A 13700-nucleotide genomic window follows, 5' to 3' on the forward strand; every position below is an offset into this window, starting at 1 on the left:
GGCAGTCCACATCCCTTGGTTCAGGGCTTGCTTCCGAGAAGGCTTGCCCTGGAACACTATGGAGGAATTTGGAGCCTGCTTTATACAGCAGAGGCAAAAACACAGTGCCACCCCTACCCATGGGGACCTGGAATCTGGGCACGGGGCATCAGAACTCAGGCCAAGTTGCTAATGGGGCTTCTGGAGGCTGCAAAACTGGTGTTAGCCAGAGCACTGAGCTGGCAGACTCCAGATCTAACTGGAGAGAGGCAGTGCCCGCAAGGAGGGAACCAGACCTCTCCCCACCACCCATCCTTGACCTTTCCTTCCTCCCCACTCAGGATCAAAGGCCTGGGGCATCCAAATACATGTGACCCAGAAAACTCCTTCTCAGGTGTGACGAGCTGAACTGTTCCCCCATTCAGATTCCTGTGTTGTAATCCTAATCCCCAGCAGCTCAGAATGCCACTGTATTTGGAGATACAGCCTTTAAAGAGGCAATTAAGGTGAAAAGAGATCATTAGAGTGAGCCCTACTCCAATACGTCTGGTGTCTTTATAAGAAGAGATGAGGATAAGAATACAAGCAGAAGGAAGATGATGTGAAGACACAGGGAGAAGACAGCATCTCCAAGCCAAGGAGAGAGGTCTCAGGAGAAACCAACCCTGCTGAAATCTGGATCTCAGACTTGTAGCCTCCAGAACTATGAGAAAATTCATTTCTGTTGAACAAGCCCCTGGGTCTGTGGCACTTTGCTGTGGCTGCCAGAGCAGATTAATAATACTTCAGGCATGGGATTCACCAGAAGGCACTGCTCTGGGAGTAAAGGGTCCCCAAAATGGCAGGCACTCTCCTCCCAGCCACTGTCTCACAACAGAGAACTTCGTCCAGTCCAAGGGTCCTTATTATTGAGCTTCCATTTGATTCTTCACCCTCATCACGCCCCCTTCCTCCTGGCCCAGGAGCAGGTGAGCCCAAAGTCTCCACCGCAGCCTCGGTTTGCTACACAGAGACACAGTTGGACCCGTCCCACCAGAAACGGGCTTCCCTTTGTGGTAGTGAGCCCCTGTCATCATTAGGGCTTCAGAAGTGGGACAACCATCCTGAAGGAGCCACCTGAATGGATTATGGGTATGGGTTCCAGGGTGCTGATAAGCTGAGCTCCAAGGGAGGTAGAAAGGGATTCGGATTCCAATATCAACTCCACATCTTGTCTCATGACCCTGCACAAGATTGCTAACCTCTGCCTACTTCTAGGGTCTTCATCCAGGAAATGGGGTTGGTACAGGCTGAGCTGAGCTAATGCCAAGGAGGGTCCATACTTGGGGGTTTCCTGCCTCTTTGGCAGGCCCCCTCTCTCTCGGGTTTTATGACTAGCCCAGCCACCTGAGCCTGAGAAGTCAGCCTTCAGAGAACAGAAATTCAACAGAATTCGGGAGAGGGCTCTAAGTGTCACAGTGCTGCATGGTGTAAACTTGAACTTGGAGCTGGGTTGGGGGGCTGCAGGCAGTGAGGAAAGGGTTAAACGCAGAGCAGTTCCTGAGATGATGGTTAAGTCAGGGGCAGCAGGAGGGCCTCCTGGGGGACCAGGAGCTCTGAGCCTGGTGCTGGCCACGTCTCACTACCAGGAGAGGGCAAGGTGGGGACACAGGCCACACGAGAGGATGCAGGCCAGAGATGACATCTGCTGCTGACTGCCTGGCTTGGTGCTCCCTGCCCCCCTCTCTGAGTCTCCTGGTGGGCTCCAGAGGGAATGGTCTGGCCTCTACCATCACCCTCCCACAGTGGGCCTGAAATAGAAGAGGTAGGCAGGGGGCCACTTTCAGAAATGGCCCCAGGTCACCTTGGACACCCTTCCCTCTACCTATTTCGAGAGGCCAGCCACTCTTCAGAAGCATTCCTGAGTGAGCGGCCCACACTGTTCTCTGTGGGTGGGGCCGGGGGCTCAGCTGTTGCCTGCACTGAAGTCTTGCTGAACGCCTGCCTCAGGGCAAGCCCAATGGCCTCCGGGGTGCCACGCTCCAGCACACCCCCCTCGCCTAACCCTCCCTCTTCCTAACAGTCAGGATGGGTTGACTTTCTCTGTCCATGGGTGAGAGGTAGCAGCCAGAGAGGTACTAGGCTCAGTGGGACCCAGGTACTGCCACAAAACCAGATGCCCAGAGCAGGCCCCTAGGGACGTCAGCCAACCCAGGACAGCACGGGGGGCAGCGCGGTGGCTTGAAACCCAGATCTGCTCTTGACTGGCTTGGCAAGCTGGGGCAGGTTACTTAACCCCTCTGTGCCCCAGTTTCCCATTCAGACATAATAAGAGTCATAGAATGGCTGGGAGCATCAAATGAAATGGCAACTACCAGGTTCTTGGTGCCATGACTGGTGCATGGTAAATCCAGGCCTTCTCCCTTAGCCATGTCTTGCAGGTGCCTGACATGCTGGCCACAGCTGACACAAATGTGTCAGGGACCCCCAAGAAAACACCACATGCAGTCCTTCCTCAGGCCATGCCGCCCACAAGGGGCTCAAAATGATTTGTTGACTGAATTCCCATTTTACAGCAGGGCAAACCGAGGCCCCAAGGACGGTATCTTGTCAAAGGATTTGAAGCCAGGTAGTTTGGCTGCAGAGGCTGCATTCTTAACCACATACTAACTGCCTCTCATGAAGGCGGCTACAGGCAGGTAGAGGGGACATAGGGTTGGTGAGGGAAGGCCCTGGCCTCCTCTTCTGCCCCCTCGCTCTTCCTTTTTTCCCTTCTAATCCATTCCCTCAGACAGAGGGATGGAACCAGCAGGACCTTTTGGTCAGTTAAAGGTCAGCTCATCCTGCAAGGACAGAAGGGCCCTGTCTGGAGGCTGAGAAGCTGGCCCTCTGCCGAGATGGGGAGCCGCTCTCGGCTCTGCTGTCCCTGGGCTGCCTCCCACTCTGACCGTCTGCTCTTTTTCCTTCCCCCACAGCCAACTACATCCTAAGCCCCGTCTTTCCCACATCTCCTCCTAGCCGTTAATTATTTTACCTTTTATTTGCCTGGCACTTTATAGTTTACTAAATGTTTTTACATTTATCATCGCATTGACTGTGCACCAAGGAGAGATGGAGAGACAGTAAAAATTCTTTCCAATTGCCAAATGTTCTTGTTAAAAATGCAAACATCCCCAGCACAACGACCAATTAGGCTGGCAGCCACTGAGACCTCAGAACAAATTCGCTCCAGCCTCTGCTTTCTGCTTGGCTGCTCAGCGCCAGGGGATGGAGAAGTGCTTTTTGCAATCAGCCCGGGGGGCCGGAGGGGCCTGGCGGGGTGTCTTGGCCAATCCAAGGGTGCTGGGCCCCTGGCGGAAGAAAAGGGGTTGGGAACTGAGGCAGGTGTGAGGACAGGCCATCCACTTTTCAACGCTGCACGTAAAAAAATGTGCTCTCAGTAAGTCCCCAAAGTCTAGTCCAACCACCCTCCCTCATCCCACTTCTCTCTGAAACCTTGTGCTCATTCTGGTGCCCCCAAGGTCAGAGGAGAAATCTTTATTCAAGAAAAGGCCCACAGATTTTCAGAGAGGAGTCATCAAATCCAAAACCTTGGGGAGGGAGACAGAAGACAGCACTGTGTAGAGGAAAGAGGGCACCGGGAGGCCCCCAGGCCTGCCTATCTCTAACCTAGCTCTGCCATGGGCCCCAGGGGCCCCAGGATGGCACAGCCCCACCCAGGACTGGCTTCAGCTGGGAGGAGAAGCCAGACGCTGGGTGCTGGCATCCTTGAAAGGGCCATCCTGGGTCATGGGGGTAAATCAGGAGGTTCTGCCTCTGGGAGGGGTCTCAGTTACCCCAACTGAACACAGATCGGGGATGGGCTGGACCATCCCGAAGGTCCTCCCAGCTCCAACATTCTGCAGTCCTACGACCAACTCAAGAAAAGAAGCTTGTGGCCAAACCCCAGGCAGGGCATCTCAAGAGTTCCTGGGCTCTGGGCGTGCTCACTTTCGGAGCCCGCCCCACATCTCCTTACACATATGCAGATAAACCACATAAATAAATAGAATGCATGTAGAACTCTCAAGAGACGACCTGAGTTGCAGTGGACCATTTGACATAATGTTAGGTTTGTAGCTAAATTAAACATGTATTAATTTCAATTCTGCTGCTTTCTTTTCAAATTTCAGAGCCTATCAGTTTGTTCCCAGCTTTCAAACGTTTTTGTTGGCTGTTGATGAAAGCTTGTAGGCCCTAGATCCTGTGTCTCTGTTCCTAGTACTCTGACCCCAGAGAACTCAGGCAGCAAGCCTGAAGAAACCCAACAGTGGGTTTAATACACATGTGACAAATGCTGTTTTTGCAGCACAATGGGGGGTATCTCAAGCTCCACTCAAGGCTGCATCCTCCACGGAGCCTTCCCAGATCACTCCAGCTCTCAAAATCCCTCCCTGCCAATCCCAGAGAACTCACTGTCCATGGAACTTACTTGGCTGCAGCAATACACTTCCACGATAACCCCCTTGTGGCCATTTTGCTGCCTCCTTTGGCTCTGTCCTCATTTTTATTTAATACATTCATATATGTGCCTTATCTTCCCCCAGTGAACTGTGAGCTCTCAGAGGTACCTCACACTTCCCCTCTGCCTCCTCTCGAACCCAGATCTCTTGAAAGCAGGCCAAGAGAAGCAAGGTCATGTGAGCAGAGGCTGTGCAGTTTGGATAGGGGCTGGGAGCCACTAGGTCCCACCTACCCTCCATGCCGTCATCTCGATGCCCACTGAGGTTGTCGTAGGAGTCCCAGCGGATGAGGGGGTCGGAGGTGTTATAGTCCACAGACACGCTTGGCCCGTTCTCCAGGTGCTCCATGCCTAAGTGGGATGGGAAAGGCAGGGGCAGTCGGGGAGACAGTGCAGAGAGGGAAAAGAGATCAGCAGCTGGAAAAACAGAGAAAGCCCACAAGCTCCCCAGAAGATGCTCCCTGAGGGACTTCTCGTTTTCTTGAGCGTGGCGGGCGGGACCAGTGGCTTAAGCTGGACCAAGAACTGGGAGTCTGGTTTCTTACATTCTTGAAAAGGCTCATGCTGGGTCATAGGGGTAAATCAGGACAGGCACTGAAGAATGAAGACCCCCTGGAAGAAAGCAGGAAGGACCCCTGGCTGGGTGTCTGCCTCTTTTTCTTCTGTGTCCCTGGGGCTCCTAAGGCAGTGCCAAGAGACTAGAAAGTCTGCCCCTAGAGTCAGACCCTGGGGATGGGGGGCAGACTGGTTATGAGCTGCATGGGGTCAGGGACAGCAGAGAAATCACAGCCCTGACACTGAAAGGACATAAAGCCTCCAAAGGGTCATCCCAGGCATGGCCCTGCCCCCTCTTAAAATGCTCTCCACTCCAGACAGAAACCTAGGGGGCATGGCAGAATCTCCTAGCCATCCACAGAAAACCCAGCTCAGCATTAGGACAAATACCTAATGCATGCAGAGCTTAAAAGTAGATGATGGGTTGACAGGTGCAGCAAACCACCATGGCACATATATGCCTATGTAACAAACCTGCACATTCAGCACATGTATCCCAGAACTTAAGGTAAAATAAAGATAAATAAATAAATTTTTTAAAACCCAGCTCAGAGACAGCGTAGCTCCTAGTCAAGTCTGTCAGGGTGAGGTACCTTCCTGGCTTGGCAATCCTTTCTTTAGTCTATCCAGAGTCCCTCTGCCCATAACCTAACTTCATCTCCTTTCATTCCATTCTCAAATAAGATGGTGGACAACTGGTCTCCACTTATAACCAGTCTACAGGCTTCAAGGTTATTATTAAACTGGCCTTCAGGTTGAATCACCTCAGTTCTCATAAATACGCATCGTCTATCCAGCACCTTTGTGTGCCCCCTGCCCGCCAGCCACTCCCTCCATCTACCGTGGCCCTCGGTCTCTGAATATAACAGGCTGATGACCTAATGGGACCAGAACAGTTTATCCAACCCAGTGCCTCTCTGTCTGCTTTTTTATTTTTATTATCCAGAGATTAAGTCACTGGTTCATGTTTAGCTAGGGGTCCACTCTGAAACCCAGATCCTTTACCGATGGCCTGCCTCTCAAAGATAACTTGATCATTGCGGAACAGACCAGGGGTGGAAGTGTGGTGGGGATAGGGTCAGGATAAAATGAAGGAGTGAGAGAATGAATTCTAACTTGGCTTATACCTTGAATTTTCTCTGGCCCATAAGAAAATACAAACTCCACTTTGCCGTACTCTGGAAATCGATCATCTGGAAAAAAAGAAGGAAAAACAAAAATAGGCAAAAAGTCCCAAAAAGGATTCCGTAAAAAGTTTTCTTCTAGAAAAAATTAAAATACCATATATGTACACGGTTAATAATATAATAATAATCAATGTATATTTATACATATATACATGAAATTAAATCTCCTGCCCACTCTAGCCCCTGTCCTACTTGCCTGAGGTAATGAGGTAACTGATTCTATTTCTGTTTCTTTTCTACTAGCAATTTACCTCTAAGACTCTAAATAATAGCCACTATTTTTATGCCACTATTTCTAGACACCAATTTTATTTTATTTTATTTTATTTTATTTTATTTATTTTGAGATGGAGTCTCGCTCTGTCGCCCAGGCTAGAGTGCATATTTATATTTTTGAGACAGAATCTTGCTCTGTCACCCTAGATGGAGTACAGTGGTGTGATCACAGCTCACTGCAGCCTCAATCTCCCAAGCCGAAGTGGTCCTCCTACCTCTGCCTCCAGAGTAACTGGGACTACAGGTGCAAGCCACCACGCCTGGCTCATTTTTGTATTTTTTGTAGAGACAGAGTTTTGCTGTGTTGCCAAGGCTGGTCTCAAACTCCTGGGCTCAAGCAATCCACCAGCCTCAGCATCCCAAAGTGCTGGGTCTACAGGTGTGAGCCACTACACCCAGCCAGACATGAATTTTAAATAACCTCTATGGATTGACCACTATGAATATGAATAATTTGGTTCACTTTTACTACTACCCCCACTTCCTCTCTTCTTAAATCTGATTAGATTATTGTTTTTATTTATGCTATTGATTATCTTTGAAACTTTAAATAAGATAGTTAAGCCTCTATTTCTTTTTCTCTTTTTAGAGACCAGGTGTCACTCTGTTGCCCAGGCCAAAGTGCAGCGGTGCAATCATAGCTCACTGCAGCCTTGAATTATTGGGCTCAAGTGATCCTCCTGCCTCAGCCCCTGGAATAGCTGTGATAACAGGCACACGCCACCATGCCCAGCTAATTTTTTTTTATTTTTTGTAGAGACGAGGTCTCACTATATTTACTAGGCTAGTCTTAAACTCCTGGCCTCAAGCAATCCTCCCGCCTTGGCCTCCCAAAGTGCTGGGATCACAGGCATGAGCCACCATGCCTGGCCATGCCTCTATTTATTGATCTGTCAATTTTCAGTGGTATCTCCTGACTCCCACTATGTAAGAGGAGGAAATCTGTGACCCTTCCTTCTCTCAACTTCTGCCCAATCCCTTATTTATTTTATCAGCTAGCCCTTTATTTTTCCTTGTTAAGACTGTTATCGTTTACATTCTGTACTGCAATTATGATGGCATCTTCTGGCTCCAGTGCAAGGAGAGCTCGTTAAAGAAACACCCTTCTACATGAGCGAGACCACACTAAGGAGATTTGGACCCTCCTCCAAGCCCCAGGTCCAGTCTTTCTCCGCCTGAGCCCACTCTGGACACAGATCACTGCCCACTGCATGTAGGAAAAGAAGTTACAGCAAGGATGGCATCTGCTCCATGGGACACCTATCATGCCTGTGCGTGTCTCCATCACTGCAGGCATCACTTCATAGTATCATGTTTGTGTGTCTCTCACTGAGGAAACTGTGAACTCCCTGAGGGTAGGGCCTGACTTCTTTCTGTTCATATCTATAGGGTCTAGCACATGCCCAACACATACAGACACACAAGTGACGCTTGGTGGGTGGGTGGATGGATGGATGGATGGATGGATGGATGGATGGGTGGGCGGGCAGATGAATGAATATGTGGATGGATGGATAGATTAATGAAGGGATGCATTAATGGATGGATGAATGGGTGGGTGGGTAGATGGATGGGTGGGTGGATGGATGGACAGACGGACAGACAGACAGACGGATGGATGGATGGATGTGTGTAAGGATGGATTGGTGGATGGAGAGAGAGATGGGTAAATGAATGTGCATTTATATGTCCCAGGCATGAATGTGATATAGATAAAACTTCCAATGGATAAAAGAAAGAAGCAAAAGCAAACACCAAAACTTTCCCAACCACCTCTTCTTCTCTCAGAAAATGGGTTCCCCCTTGCTGCTGCCACACCCCTCCACTATTGCTCTTCTGCCCTGCAGGGTAATTATCCCCTGCTAGTCTGCCTCCCAACTCAACAAGATTTTTGAGCTCCACCAAGGCAGAGACCATGCCATGTTTTACTTTGTATCCCCGGCACTTGGTACAGATCCTAGCCCAAAGCAGATGCCCAATGGATGTTGAAAAAAAAATGATTGTCAATAGGACACATGTGACAAACTGGGAGGACAAGATGAAGGAGAGACAGGGAAAGTCATAGAAGGCTGCAAGATATAAAACAGCCCAAGGACTGGGAGGAATTTACCTCCACTTCTACTAACAACTGGAATTCCCAGACCATCCAATTTCAACTCTCTCCCAAGTCTCTCTCAACTCTCTCCCACCATCACGCTGAGACTAGACAGACCACGTGGCCCAGAAAAGATGGTCCCCATACCCACCATATCGTCTCAAACTGAGCTCCTCTCCCTGCCACAGGGGTGCCCACCCCCAGCTCCACTCAAGGAGCGCACCTTTGAAAGCATCATCAAGGTCCTCCTTCCCAAAGACAACCCCCAGGTCATGGATGGCACAGGTGTGGAACTGCACACGGAAGATGACGTCCCGGGCTGGGCTTCGGAACTTCTTGTGGTAGCACTTCAGCTGGGTGGGAAGATGGGCAGAACCAGTCAGGGGCCTGAGGCTGGGAGGTCAGGTCCCAGGGAGCCTCCTTATCAGCTCCACTGACTGAGCCCCCAAGGCTCACCCCAAACCCGGTGAGGGAGAGCTCATCAACACCAAACAGGATCTCAGAGTTCTGTGGGGAAACTTCTAGAACAGCAGAGAATTGGAGACCAGTCTTGGCCTCTGGCGACAAAAATGTCCTCCCAAGAAGTTTCTACATACAAGTCAGAGTGCAAAAAGTAAGATGGATTTAAATGGCAGCAGGAAGGACTGAAGCTAGAATTCAGAGAGTCCTTGTCACCAATAAGAAGCCAGGAGGTAAAAGCTCACGCTGAGTGATATTTCCCTGGAGATGCTCCAGAACAACAGCTAAGCCCAGGGTGAGAGACACGGACCGTGTGAGACTGGAAGGTCTTCCAAGAGCCCTGAGAGCCTATGGTTCCAAGTCTGGCAGCCCAGGAGGAGTAGCTGTCTTGTCCCAAGAGGCAGGAAAGGAGTAAGAAAAGAAGGGAGAGAAAATAAGCAAGGATGGGGCTTGACACAGAGGGACAGCACTCACCAAGATGTCTCCCTTCAAGAGCAGTCCTGGCTCAATGGTGATGCAGACGCTAGTCTGGCTGTCTCCTGGGATGTTGCTAAGGGAGAGAGGTGGGCAGAAAAAGAGAGGGCTGCTGGAGGGGAGATGAGGGAGGGGCATTTTCTCCCTGCTGCCCCTACGCCACAGGGTTAGTGGGAAACCTCTCTGACTCTGTCCTTTCAGCCCTCTTGAGAATACTCTCTCCTCTCCCCAACCTTCTGACCTGGTCCTTAGCCCTGAGCCTTGGGCATCTCTGGCCTCTCATGCCCATGTAATACTTACTAGATGCCAGATGTGTACACAGGTTGCATGGCCTGGTAGATGCGGAGAAACGGCCGACATCCTGTAAAAGTGGGGTGGGTGTTAGCTAAGACAGCAGAAACTGGCAGGCAGGAGGGGCAGAGGAGACAGTGAAGGGAGAAAGAGAGAAAGGAAGGAAGAAATGGGGGAAGACGAGGTAGGAAGGGGAAGGAGGAAAAGAGGAAAGAGTAAAAGAGGAAGCAGAAAGGGGAAGAAATACCAACTTTTCACTTGTAAAGCAAATTAAATTAATAAAAACATTGCCCATCCAACATCACTGGCCAGCAGGCACTGCAAATATCAAACCCATTTTGCAAATGAATAGATTGGTGCTTAGAAAAGTTTAGGAAGCAATACACTGAGAGTCCAATGGAGGCCTTATGACTCAGCAGCTCTCGGGCTGTCTGTTACTACCCAAGGTTGCCTCTTAGAGAAGATGGAAGATGAAAGGGAGGAGTTGGCAAGGGTGGAGGTCAGAGGGCTCAAGGCAGGTACCTCCTTTAGACTCAAAGTTGGGGATGCCGTGCATGATCACGTGGTGCAGAAACAAGGGCTTGTTGTTCATTTTGATGGAGCCGGAGAGCAGGCCACTGAAGTAATGCACGTACCTGTAGTGGTGGGAGAAGCAGCTTCAGGGAATGAGGTCTGTGCTGGTGCAGTAATCCATGTTCTCTCTTTTCCAAGAACATTGCCCTAGACCACTCACCTACTCTACCCTCTCCCCAACCAACATGGTCCTCCTCCCCAACCAGGCCTCCCTCCCAGACATGCCTGCCTGCTGCTGGGAGCCCTAGGTAGGAAGAGTGAGCAGGTATACCAGACCTAGAGCTGGCTCAAGTCAAGCATCCCACTTGGAGTTCGCCACCGCCCTCTGGTGGTCAACATGAATATCTCTTTCCTGCTTCACTCCCAGCCAAGAATCTCCTGCTGAACCAAAATTTCCACCCCACATCCCTGACAGGCATCATTTAGCTGCACAAGGCAGGCCCAACCACCAAACAGCTCTGACGCCCTCACACCCCCACACAAAGCTCAAATCAAGCTTGCGCTCATACTCACAGCCCCAGTTCTGCCCACAGATCCAGTAGCCACAAGTGATAGTCTAGCAAATAGTGAGCAAGACTTTAATGAATGTAGTTCTTCACTTTCTCTACATCATACTAAAGTGCCTGAAGTCCCTCTCTCTGTATCCTTGAGTTTACTTGGTATTCGAGGTAACTAGCTTCTAATAAGTATCTATCTCTAGGGTCAACATCCCCCAATTTTTTTTGTTTTGTTTTGTTTTTGTTTTTGAGATGGAGTTTCACTCTTGTTGCCCAGGCTGGAGTGCAATGGTGCAATCTCGGCTCACCGCAACCTCTGCCTCCCGGGTTCAAGTGATTCTCCTGCCTCAGCCTCCTGAGTAGCTGGGATTACAGGCATGCGCCACCATGGCTGGCTAATTTTGTATTTTTAGTACAGACAGGGTTTCTCCATGTTGGTCAGTCTGGTCTCGAACTCCCAACCTCAGGTGATCAGCCTGCCTCGGCCTCCCAAAGTGCTGGGATTACAGGTGTGAGCCACCGCACCCAGCCAACATCCCCCAGTTCTTTAACAAAGATCTGTTGGAAGAATGGAAGGACTAACCCACACCCTCTCCTTCTAGACAGAGAGGATAAATAAGGTCCAGGAGGGGTCACTGGACTCCAGAGACACACAGCAAGAACACACAAAGCTGGGAGTGGATGGGGAGAGCAGGAAAGAAGTGTGGGCTCCAACGCATCTGCCCAATAAACTAGAGATCAGTCATCTGCCCAATAGAGATCAGTCCTTCTGCGTCGATTGGTCAGCATTTTCCCTTTTCTGATTGGCCATGGAATGCCAAGCTGAGTCAGCTAGACCAATCAGAATGTATTCTGAGGCTCTGCAGGAGCCAGTAGTAGCTCTCTGAAGAGGGTGGAACTAGAGCCCACATGACCATGATAAGATCCCCTCCTGTCTCTTGGCTCCTTGGCCCACCTCCAGGCCTGTGGGCCTCTGTCCCTGGGCTTGGGTGGGGCCTCCTCGGACTACTCAAGTAAGATAATCTGATGGGCAGCACCCGCTCCTATTCAGGCCCCTGCCCCATTACTCAAGCCGGAAACCTGGAATAGCAGTTCCTATCAGATCTCTGGATCGCGCCAACAGGATGTGTCTGTGTTCAGGGGACAATGAGTCCGGGGGCGGGTGACAATGAATGAGAGAGCTACAGGCAAAGCCCCTCCCTCTCTCTTTCCCTGCCCTCCTCTCCTCCATCTGCTCCATTCCCTGCAAGTGACACTGACAAGAAGGCAGGAGGGTGGCAATAAATGCATAGTAAACCCACAGTTGTACTTCCACATCTGGGCTCAGAGAGGTGACCCATCCACAAGCAGAGGCAGTGTCAGACAGGAGCCAGGCAGACATGCCCCAACTGCCTGCTATGCAAGCATATGTTGAACACGAGGTGATGTGGTTTGGCTGCATCCTCACCCAATCTCATCTTGAGTTGTAGCTCCCATAATTTCCTCGTGTTGTGGGAGGGACCCAGTGAGAGATAATTGAATCATGGGAGTGGTTTCCCCCATTCTATTCTCGTGGTAGTGAATAATTCTCACAAGATCTGATGGTTTTATAAGGGGAAACCCCTTTCCCTTGGCCCTCTCTCTTCTCTTGCCTGTCACCATGTGAGATTTGCCTTTCACCTTCCGCCATGATTGTGAGACCTCCCCAGCCACGTGGAACTGTGAGTGCATTAAACCTCTTTCTTTTGTAAATTGCGCAGTCTTGGGTATGTCTTTATCAGCAGCATGAAAATGGACTAATACACCAGGGAATCCCTAAATAATCCTATTCCTGAGAGGTGACACTGATCCCTGGTCTTCAGGCCTTCACTGCTCAGACTCAGAGATGTGACTCTCTGCCCATTCTCTCCAAGCCACACTGTGCCATTGGAACAGCATGCTTCTCTCTTAGCATCCTTATCTTTCAAGGTCAAAGGCCACACCGTGATTACAGTCAGCAGACACACATGGCAAGCCAGAGGCTGACAAGGCAGTGCTTGGCCAATCATTCTTTCTTCCCTGAGAAGACTCTCATTGATCCACAGCTGCTGTCTCTGGGGCCCTAACCAGAATTTTCTGCACATAAAGACATCCCATTTCTGGTTGCTGACTCTGAGGCTGGCTATCAACTGTTTTGTGCCAACTATAAGGTGCTGGGTTACCTGAGGACTCACTCACTTCTTGGGCTTCCAATTACAATGGCGGTAATAGCCCCCAACTGGGACAGCACAGTTCTAGCCAGCCAAGCAAGGTGGGATGATGGGGCATGTGTTGGGACCCTCAGCATGGTGAGGCTGGAGAGCTCCAGGACTCACAGCTCCAGGCCCTTGTTGGCCCGGTCAGTGTGCTCAGGGGCTAAAAAGGCAAATGGGATGCTTTGGCCTCCAGGCCCTTGTAGTCAGTGCTATTCCCTCATTCTGGATCCTTTACCCCGTGCATTCACTTGGAGGCTTCCTTCTCCCCACCCAGATCTCATGTTACACGTCACCTTCTCAGAAGGCCCTTCCATTTGAATGAGCCCTCTTGCCAGCCCCATCACTCTCTAGCCATCATAGTTTGCTTTTTCTTTGCAGCTCTCATGACTGTCTGAATTGTTTCCTTATATGTGTATCATCCACTAGAAGCTGAGCTCCATAAGCCTTTGCCTGGCAGATTCAGCACCATGTCACCAGTGTGCAGAACAGTGCTGACATCACTGCAAGTGGCAGGCCCACAACTCCCAGCAGCAAACAGAGCTGGGCCTGCATCCCACCGTCCCGGTCTCCAGCTTGGGCTTGGGTTTCCCACCATCCTGGCTGCAGCCTCCCCCAAAGACC

The 13700-nt window shown here is 50.5% G+C and overlaps 1 protein-coding gene across 15 annotated transcripts in view; it reads right to left on the minus strand.

The window, feature by feature from the left end:
- The window catches only part of TNS1 (tensin 1), a 211352-nt gene that overhangs the window by 76022 nt on the left and 121630 nt on the right, over nucleotides 1-13700 (minus strand). For 13 of the 15 annotated variants that reach the window (XM_063647939.1, XM_063647938.1, XM_063647935.1 and 10 more), the window contains 6 exons: nucleotides 10319-10431; nucleotides 9806-9866; nucleotides 9506-9581; nucleotides 8796-8925; nucleotides 6142-6207; nucleotides 4694-4810 (listed from right to left, as the gene is read on the minus strand). In XM_063647939.1, the coding sequence (XP_063504009.1) occupies nucleotides 4694-4810; nucleotides 6142-6207; nucleotides 8796-8925; nucleotides 9506-9581; nucleotides 9806-9866; nucleotides 10319-10431 (563 nt within the window). The remainder of the gene's footprint in view (nucleotides 1-4693; nucleotides 4811-6141; nucleotides 6208-8795; nucleotides 8926-9505; nucleotides 9582-9805; nucleotides 9867-10318; nucleotides 10432-13700) is intronic. The other 2 variants (XM_063647941.1, XM_063647942.1) reach the window with 1 other exon arrangement.

This window comes from Pongo pygmaeus, chromosome 11 (genome assembly GCF_028885625.2).
Source record: "Pongo pygmaeus isolate AG05252 chromosome 11, NHGRI_mPonPyg2-v2.0_pri, whole genome shotgun sequence".
In the NCBI taxonomy this organism is placed as follows: Eukaryota; Metazoa; Chordata; class Mammalia; order Primates; family Hominidae; genus Pongo; species Pongo pygmaeus.